The sequence below is a fragment of the Sardina pilchardus genome, chromosome 5, assembly GCF_963854185.1.
Source record: "Sardina pilchardus chromosome 5, fSarPil1.1, whole genome shotgun sequence".
NCBI lineage: Eukaryota > Metazoa > Chordata > Actinopteri > Clupeiformes > Clupeidae > Sardina > Sardina pilchardus.
Window position 1 is genome coordinate 4,669,390 of NC_084998.1, and position 10,443 is coordinate 4,679,832.

The 10,443-nt window shown below is 49.2% G+C and overlaps 1 protein-coding gene across 1 annotated transcript in view; it reads right to left on the bottom strand.

The window, feature by feature from the left end:
- Window positions 1-619: 619 nt before the first annotated feature.
- jade2 (jade family PHD finger 2) overlaps window positions 620-10,443 on the bottom strand; it is a gene marked incomplete in the record, with an annotated part of 89,779 nt that continues 79,955 nt past the window's right edge. The window contains 1 exon segment of the mRNA XM_062536024.1: window positions 620-6,332. Coding sequence (XP_062392008.1) covers window positions 5,260-6,332 — 1,073 coding nt within the window.

The following is a 10,443-nucleotide window of genomic DNA, read 5'->3' on the forward strand; positions in this document are numbered from 1 at the left end:
TGGTGTTGCTAGCTTAGCACGCTAGGAAACCATAGGTCGAGAATGGGATTCCCGAATGTATGTGTGAATGTGATGCATGAAATTGTAAACTGAATTGAATTGAAAGTGCTTGGAGGAGTGGAAAAGTGCTGTATTTGCAATCCATTTACCATTTATTTGGTGTATGCTGGGGACTGAACAGAGAGCTGCAATCACCTCTAATATGCAACACCTCCTACACAATCTCTTAAGTGTCTAGTTATTTATTTTCCCTTGTTTATTTAATTTTGATATTTGTGTCTTATGGTATTGTCTTTGTTTTATTTAATTTTTTTTCTGGTCCTAGTACATGTTGTAATTATGTTGTATAAACATTTGTAGTAAATGTTATTTTATATATATATATATATATATATATATATATATAATTATTATATGTTGTAATTAAATATTTAAGTTTTAATATGTGGGTGTGTGTGGATAGGCTGTTTATGTCACCTGCCTAGGGACAGCGGATGAAAATTAGCAGTCACGCTAACTCCAGCGTTTTTACATTTGTATTTATACTGATGATGTTCATGAAAATGCATTGTCCCTATACTAGATAAACTGAATAAATAGAGGCAGGTGAGTCGGAGGGTACACAGAAAGCACTGGTTTATTGACTGTACTGGTCAACCACGCCAGCGTGCGGGCGAGTGATGGACAGATGGGAGGGGCCAAAGTAGACACAGCCGTCGTTAAGGCAACACAAACAGCATGCAGGTACAGTAACATCGAAACATCATATTGCTTCAAAGATTGCTTAAACATGGAAAACTGTACAAAAAGGAAAAAATAGGTTCTTGCACTAATGAAAAATACATTTTTTTTCTTTTTCCTCCTACAAAGAAGATTCTAATACAAGAAAATAAATATAGCAAAAAAAGCCAAAAAAATAATTTATAATAGCTCTTCGTTTTTTTTTTTTTTCAATATATGTTCAATATTTCTCTCTGCTATTAACAAATGGCACAACATTCTTTGAAACAAAGAATACAGAAGGGTAAACTCCTGCAACATTCATATTTATCATATCGATAACTGACGCAGAGCCTGAAACGCACGCGGAATGGAAACACGGCGGCGATCACAGGATCGGCGGCGAGGCCTCCGGCTGTGCGGAGCGGAGCGAGTCCCCCGGCGCCGGACCCCGATCACGTCAGAGAGAGAACAACTGCTGACTGAATATGAAACATGTGCCTGACAGAAGAGTGAATAAAGGGGCCGGCGTGGAATGATGACACGTCACGGCCCAATCGGATTGCTTTTTCGTTGTTGTTTTGAAACGGAGAGTGGAGGGGGGGTTGTGGGTGGGTGGGGCAAAATAAGCACGGAGCGGCACAGTAAACTGAAGCGTAGGCGGCGATTGACTGACAGGAGTGCCGCAGCGGAGTGCAAGGCAGAGACCTGCGAGCAGGTCTGTGAGTGCATGCAGGTAGATGTCAAAGTCAAGGGTAGGAGGTCGAATGCCATCAGACGAGAATCCAACTGGAGTAACGGCCTAACTCAGAACTCTTTCGGAGATGGTATGCAATTACTTCATGTGCCAATTTTCGATTCCACAGAACAAAAAAAAGTGCACCGTAACCGCAGAAAACGCTTTCTGTCTACATGACCGTTGGAAATCAAATCTGTTCGAGTGCACGGAGAGGAACGTTGAGTGGTTTTATAAGTGCAGTGGTTCCCCTCGCGCCTGTTAGCTGCCCAAGAAACAACGAAGGCATAAGGGGCCCCTATCCAGGACACAGACATGTGCCTCTGCTGTGGCCTTTTGGTCCTGACCATCGTCCACTGCCCCGCAGCGCTCACACCATGTTTTGCACGGAGCTCTCGGAAGTTAAAACGGACACTCAGAGACAGGAGAGTCACAACTCCCTAAGGTGAAGTCGCGATGCTGCACCTGCACTTGGAGCTCCAGCCTACTGTGATTACTCCGATACCATCCCTTAAGGAATGAGGGGTCTCACAACACCGTACTTCAACAGTAATCCCTACCGCTAAATGATGCTTCACCGTCTGCAATCGGCTTTCCCTGCTGTGCTGTGTTTTACTGGTGGTGATTTACTGGTGGTAGGAAGTCGAGGAGATGATGATGGGGGAAGGTGTGTGTTTAGGTCGTGAATTCGTAGGAGGCCGGAAGCATCGCTCTGTGGGGTACCGAGCCCCCCCGAGAGAAACGACTTGGCCGTGAGGAAGCGTTGGCGGCGCACGTGTGGCAGTACGGAAGCAGTCGGACTGAAGAGAGAGTACAAAGTTATTGTTATAGTTATATGACGTACGGTTTGAAGCATATGTAACAGCTAGCAAGCCTTTTACACTGGGGCGGAGGAAGGGGGGGGGGGGGGTTGGTTAAACAGCGGTGCTAGTAGTAGTACAGTATTATACATAACTGTTGGTGCATACTAAAACCCAGATAATGGCAGATCCACTACTACGGCCTGGAGTTAATGTCCGTCTGGGACTAAGCAGCTAATCCTATAGGAGAGGGCCTGGTGGCTGCAGCTATGAGAGTGTGGCTTTGAGACTATGGGCGCCTCAAAGCGCTCAACGGAAGCTGGAGGAGGAGAGAGCCCTTGCTCCCATCACTGTGGACTGTGACGATAAGACGCACTCTCCTTGTCCCCTGTCCAGAGTTCACACACACACTTGCAGGACCCTTGGACTCCAGTTACTTGCAACGAAAAAAACAAACAAAAACGACTAAGTGAAGAAGAAACGTAAAAGTCAAGTCTACCATTTCTGTGAGCAGCGGTGAGGCTGCGGCTACTAAACCTGCTTTCTACGACGAACCGGTCAGCTCTGAGCGTCCCGGGCTACATGGACTATACAAAACTAAAAGAAAAAAGAAAAATCAGTTACGAGCACTGAACTCGGTTGATGGTTCATTGTCTTGGCAATGAGTAAAACAGCCATCCGGTGGAGGGTGTGTGTGTGTGCTTGTGTGTATGTGTGTGTGTGGCTTCAGAGGAGGATGGAGAGGCACATCTCCATCTCCCCCCTACCTGCCCCGACGCGACTAGGTCAGTCGGCCAAGGTCAGTCGACTAGGTCAGTCGGCCAAGGTCAGTCGGCCAAGGCCATTCGGACTGTCAGAGCATAGAGAGACCCGAAGAGAGCTCGCTATACTGCTTACACGGTCATACGGTCTTGCAGAGGTCAGAATCCTCACAAGAACGAAACGCAAAACAAAAGGAGAATCAGAAGAACGGCTGTGTTCTAAACAGAACCCAGAAGTGTTCCAAAACGGAACCCAGAAGTGCCAGTGTTGGGGTAGTGGCGCAGTACTGCGGCCCGTCGGACTGTAGAGTGTGTTGCTTGTGGTGTGTTGGGGCTCACTGCTCTGAGTTATAGCTTTGAGAGCCCCCCTGTAAGAGGGTGAAGGATTGCTCTGTGATGAGAGGCCAGACAGTGGTGGTGGTGGTGACGACCATTGGGGTTGTGGGGGCTGCAGGAGCTGAGGGGCTGGTCGACTGGTGGTCGAACGTGGTGGTGGTGGTGGTGGGTGAACGGGACCTGCAGCCCCCCACAGTAGAACACCCTGCCGGCTCGAATATGAAAACAGACTGCTCTCCGTCGGATTGTATAGACACGCCTGTTTTAGGTTTGAACTTCTTGACACGGGAGAGCGTTATATTATGGTGTCGTGGTCAACGCACTGATCTTTGGCATTGTCAAAGCGGAAATCAACAACAAAAACAAAAATAAACAAAACAAAAAAACAAAAAGAACCAAAAAACAAAACAGCCTTTTAGCTCAGAGAGAACACCCTCAGTAGTCAGATTTCAAACAGTGACTTTTGCCAAAGGAGCATTTCTATGCGTTTGTGTATAAAATATGAATATCTCTGCTTCACTTCTCTTTGATTGAGTTTTCAACCCTCATATCTATAACCCTGAGAAAATACCATGGACCACTAGAAGTATAAAATACAACTTGCAAAAGACAAAAAAAATGCATGAGCACAAAAGCCATTTACAAAGAGCATGATTCACCTGTTGGAGTTATGAGACTTATCCTATGATTTCTCCAATCGGAGGCAAGGTTTTTGTATTGATCATTTCATAGCAGCAATTTGCTTGGGTACATTATTTTTGTGGTCTTGTTTCTTGCTGGGTTGATAAATGGCAAATGCTGCATTCATATACATCTTTAGGCATATATTGTAGGCACTACAATAAGAAGATTGGGACCTGCTGTTCGTCTACTGATTTCCATTTCAATGTTCCTATGATTGTAACAAATTTCATTAGCACGTGATTATTTACCTTGTTTGAGGGGGGGGACGACAGAAGGCACCTTTTCATCAAAGAAGAATTGAAGATTGAAGGTTAGCTTTGATATATGAACGCTTGGGCCAGAGAGAGAGGGAATTCAGAGTGCTGTGTGGACTTATCAAAGCCCGTCCACTTCAACTAAATAGGCTCTGAATCAAGGAAGGATTCACTTTGATGTTTTCTCTTCATCTGTGTAGCAGTTACTGATTAAACCTGTGTGTGTGTGTGAGAGCGCGGGTGCAAGTGTGTGTTTGTGTGTTTGTGTGTGTGTATGTGTGTGTGTGTGTGTGTCTGTCTGTCTGTCTGTCGGTGAGTCGAGTGTTCCACAGTCTCTGTTGAACTAATTGTGCTTTTTTTTTTCTCAATATAGGCTTAGAAATCTGATATTCTCTGTACAAGTTCAACAACAAGGCTTCGAAAAAACGAGACACATCCACTGGACTTTGTCAAATTCAACTCGTCAGTTTCGCAGAGGAAGAATCAAACCTGAACCAGCTAAATAATGCCCATAATGATTCCTCCTCTTTCCCCAGGGCTTCTGACCCTATATAAGCTGCCACTGTGCCTGATCACATGGTCTCCCATGTCCACTTCAACATCCAATGACGAAGAGAGAAGAACACAACAGCTACGCTGAGGTCCGTTCTCGCTAATGTTCAACATACAGCATTATTTTTTTTTGTTTGTTTTCTTTTTTTGTTTGTTTGTTTGATGTTTCAAAAAGCACAAATGATTATGTTGCCTTAATGCAGCCAAAGGACTAACCCATCTAAGGACTAAGACAACAGTTCCTTACTGTAGCAGATAAGCAGTTTGACAGGGTTATACAGATTTGGTTGTATAAAGCGATCTATAGACAGAAAAGCAAACAGGGGAACCCAAAACTGTGTACACGGTGTTGAAAAAGCTGGGTGTGGGGTGGGGCCTGTAACCATGGCAACAGGAGACATGTGCCCCCCCCGTCCTCAGGAGGCCAGCACGCTCCGCCTCAACACTTCCTCGTTCCCAGCATGCAACTGGCCGAGGCGGAGTTTCCGGCTGGTGGGCCGCGGGTCGCTGCCGTTCCGCTCGGCGTCGGAGAAGTAACCGTTCGTGCCGGCGGGCGTCGTCAGCGGGGTCTCGGCGACAGGAAGTGGCGGCGGCGGCGACGCCTCCTCGGTGCGCTCCGCGTCACGGTCCGGTTCCGCGCTCTCCTGCCCGCCACCGCCGCAGCCGACGCCGCCGCCGCCGCCCTTCGATCGGGACTTGCCCTGCCGCGTGACTCGCGCCCGCAGAGCTGGTCTGCCCACGGAGGCGGCACCGCCACCACCACCACCACCCACCGCCGCCGGCGACTCGGGGCTCTCCGGCGTTGCCGACGCCGACGCCAGTCCTCCTCCTCCTCCCGGCTCGGGAGCGGCGCCGGCCGCAGGCTGCCTGGGGTGCGGCTGCTGCCAAGGGCCCCTCTCGTCCGAGATGTGACAGGAGTCCATTTTGGAGATGGGCGGCTGGAGGGGCTCCGGCTGGGCCTCGGCGCTGTGCCGGGTGTGGTGGTGGTGGTGGTGGAGGTGGTGGTGGTGGAGGTGGCCGGCGTGGTGATGGTGGTGATGCAGCAGGGCTCTGGAGGCCCGAAGCCTCTCGCCGCGCCGACCTACGACCCCGTACCCGCCGTACCCGCCCGCTTCCTCGCACACGCTCCGTAAGCCCTTGGCAGCTGCGGCGGCGGCGGCGGCCGTGACGGGAGTGCCGGGAGTCCCACCGCAGCAGGTGGCGGAGGAGGAGGAGGAGGAGGAGGTGGAGTCCTTGTGGGCCCGGGCGGCGCGGGGCTTGGTGCGAGCCTTGCGGCCCAGCTGCGGGGTCTTCCAGGCCGACTGCATGGAGTGGTCCATCATGAGGTTGAGCAGGTTCTGCTCGCCCTGCTGCAGCTGGTGGGACAGCAGGCTGGCCGTGGGGTCGCGCCGCTCGCCCTCCAGCGTCCAGCGGCTCAGCATGTCGTCCGCCGTGATCTGCACCGACTGAGCCAGCCAGCTGTCAAACAGGGAGCCGTCCAGAGGGACACCTGGAACACACACACACACACACACAGGTGAGATGTCAATATTGAGATGTAGTTATCGATGAGCAAAAGGGCTTTACTGGCACACACAATCATAAACTGGTGAACATACTTAATCATGAGTACACACACACACACACACACACACACACACACACACACACACACACACACACACACACACACACACACACACACACACACACACACACACACACACACACACACACACGAGATGACCGACTCATCAGAGATTTCAATAAAGCTCAAGTATGTGCATTGTTCAGAGTACATCAAACATGTGTACATTTCAGTACACCATGTACACTTCCCCTTTGAGAGATATAATGGTGGAAGGTGTGTTGTGTGTCAATCAGGTCTCATTTTCACTACAAACAAAATAATAGGACTAGGCAAGTCTGCTGGAAGGTACAAGGAACAGGTTTCCCCTCCATGTTCTGTTTTTTTCTTTTCTTTTACTGAACAGCAGGGTCACATCAACAGATTCATGGTCCACTTACCCGCACCGCACTTCCAGAGTGCTTTCAGGGGGCATTTTGTTTATATTCTTCTGTGGCTAGTGATTAAAGCCCACTAGGTGGTTTTAATCATTGTAATTAATAAATAACAGATGGACCCCGCAGTGGATAAAAATAGAGGCAGAGTGGCGGCCAAGGGGCACTTAAGAGCTCTAAGGTGCTGTACCTGTTGAGTGCACTAAGGTGCTGTACCTGTTGAGTGCACTGAGACTAAAATATCTGCCCAGCAGGACCACAGGACACACTCTGTGAAGCCAGACTGTGGGCCAGTGATACGACTGCCGTTACTGCTGCTATCCACGATATTCGTGAGCCAACAATAGCTGTCGTCATGACACTTCGATATTTAGAAATCCGGTTTTCTATTTCCGTCCGATGCTGCATTGTATTGATTTTAATGTGATTGTACACAGTGCCTGCTGCATCCTAAGCCTTGTAATAGTAAACTTACATTTTCTGTCAGTCACATTATATAGAATATCGATATTCATGCGGAATTGTAAACATTTCGGAAGAAATATAAAGTTGAAGAATCAGTCGGTCAGTTTGTTTGCCTTGCAACAAGTAAAATATCTATAACGGAGTGCCTTAGTGTCTTCTCTTTTTTTGATTCTTGACTGAACCCACAACAACTAAAGAGCAGCTGTTTATTTTTAACACGAAAGGAACCTTGCAGCGCCTCTCGTCCTCCTTTTTCATAAGTTGAAGAATATTCTAGTTAGCCTGTTGAGACTGCACTAAGTTATTATGTAAACAGTAACAGTAAGTAGAATCGACTGAAGATGAATACCTGATGCAGGGTGTCACAAATAAGGTGAAAAAAAAATACTCAAGTGCTGGTAAGTCTTCCACACCCTTTGAATAGCATTCCCACAACAGCGGATTATACATGGCAATCCTCTCAGCTCAAGAATGCTATGGCATATTGTGTGGTTGATCCCTACTCTATGTGAATGATCCCTTTAACTATAATTAAAGGGATCATTCACCCAGCAATTATGATGTAATTTTTATGACCACTCAATCACCCTGCATCTGGAAATCTGCATTGTGCTGTTTGTTTTCCAAGGATGGGAAATCTGCATTGTGCTGTTTGTTTTCCAAGGATGGGAAAGGGGCACAGTTGGCGACGTTTTCGTGTAGTGGCAGTAGACTGTGACCACATCTTTCAGCCACCAAAAAACATTAGCCGTACTAGTAACATTTACATCAGGGGAGATATTTCCCAACATGCTGGAAACGCTGCCCCTTCCTGGTGAAAGCGCTCACAAGGAAGAGGATGGGGTTGCGATTTGCGAAGCAAGGGCAGAAGATAAACGAGAAATGGTTTAATGGTGCATGAAGTGTCATGACTGGAAGCTGAAGGATGGCCTTCATCCATTCCCACTGCACTCCAAAAGAGCTGCTTTGACATTCCGCCTGTCAACACTGGAAGGGCTTCTCCCTGCAGGGGTCCAGCATATGACGTTTCTTTGGCGAGCCACCCCTTTAAGGACAGCGTACAAAGCAGTGAGCATAAAGCACAGTTGATGTGAACTGAACTCCTGCATATCACATTCACATTCACTCCTCTCTAGGAAGAGGAGCTGATATTCTGAGCATGTTGCTGTCCAAACCTGCACAGCTTGAGCTCTTCTCACATCTAAACAGCGGCTGTTCCTGTGAGGCACTGCCCAACCCTTCCCCTTTGCTCACCCCCTCACCCCTCTCCTCACCCCCTCACCTCTCCCCTCACCCCCTCCTCCCACCCCAGCCGGCGTTCTTTCCATGACACAGCATGGCACTGCAGAGGGCAGCCGGGTGGGCAGGGCCAGGCCAGGGAGGTGTGTGTGTGTGTGTGTGGTGTGTGTGTGTGTATATATATATATATATATATATATATATATATATATATATTTGTGTATGGGTGTGTGTGTATGTATGTATGTATGTATGTATGTATATGTGTGTGTGTGTGTGTGTGTGTGTGTGTGTGTATATATATTTGTGTATGGGTGTGTGCATGTATGTGTGTGTGTGTGTGTGTGTGTAAAGAGGGGGGGTCAAGTCTGCTGGCAGGACACACAGGCACTCTGGGTCCCACGCTGCAGAGGGCCAGGAATGCGCTATCTGGGGTGCTGCCAGACATTTGTTTGTGCAGCGGGGCCTGATCCAGCAGCACCAGCACCAGCCCGGCCCAGCTCGCCGCTCAGGTGCCAGCCGTCTCCCGGGCAACGCACCGCAGGGAGGAGGGAGGGGGGTGGGGGTGGGGTAGATGGGGGCAGAGTTCAGGGGAGGGAGAGAGAGCTCCTCTCCTCTCCTCTCTCTGTTCCTGGCTGCAGTTCCTGGGGAAGAGGGAGCTGCCCAGAGCTTGGCCAGAGCAACAGGGCTTGGTTTCCCAGGGAAGCACTGATACTGATGATATGAATACCTCGCTTGAACGCCGGGTCACTTTAACGGGCGAAAAAAAAAAGAAAAGTAAAGAAGAAAACTCTACTGTACTTTTGATGACGTGTCATTGTCACTACTCATGGTTTTCTTTCAATAACAAAAATGATAACGAAAAGTAAAGAAGTCTCTGCTCAATAAATATCTACACATTTGCATGAGAGAGGAGAGTTAGATGGAGGATGGAACGGAGATCAGTCCAAGATGATGCGCTTCGAGTCAGCTCCTAGGGGTCAGTGAGCCATCACTGTGGAGCGAGGTCAGTGAGCCATCACTGTGGAGCGAGGTCAGTGAGCCATCACTGTGGAGCGAGGTCAGTGAGCCATCACTGTGGAGCGAGGTCAGTGAGCCATCACTGTGGAGCGAGGTCAGTGAGCCATCACTGTGGAGGGAGGTCAGTGTGGAGCGAGGTCAGTGTGGAGCGAGATCAGTGAGCCATCAGGTCAGTGAGCCATCACTGTGGAGCGAGATCAGTGAGCCATCAGGTCAGTGAGCCATCACTGTGGAGCGAGGTCAGTGAGCCATCAGGTCAGTGAGCCGTCACTGTGGAGCGAGGTCAGTGTGCCATCACTGTGGAGCGAGGTCAGTGTGCCATCACTGTGGAGCGAGGTCAGTGTCTCTAGTCTCCCCACTCTTTTCCTGGTCTCAGCTCCGGCCCCTTAAACAGGTGTCAGTCAGCGAAGCCTGAGGATTGAGTTGGAGTACTGCAAGCCTCGGACCTCCAACTCCAACACCACACCCACACCAACCAACACCACCCCCACACTTGCCAACCTCAACCAAAACCAACCCAACAACCGGCAACACCACACCCACACCAACCAACACCACCCCTACAACCGTCAACACAGCACCTACACCAACTAATACCACCCTCACACCTCACCCCTACACCACCTACACATGCACCAACACCACCCCCATACAAACCAATCAACCAACACCACACCCACACCAACCAACACCACCCCTACTTCAACCAAAACCACTCCTACAACCACCAACACCACACCAACAGCAATCAACACCACCATCCCGCCAAAACCATCCCCAACCAACACCACCCCCACCAACACCAGCCCTACACCAACCAACACCATCCCTGCAACCGCCAACACCACATCCACACCAGCGAACACCCCCTCTAC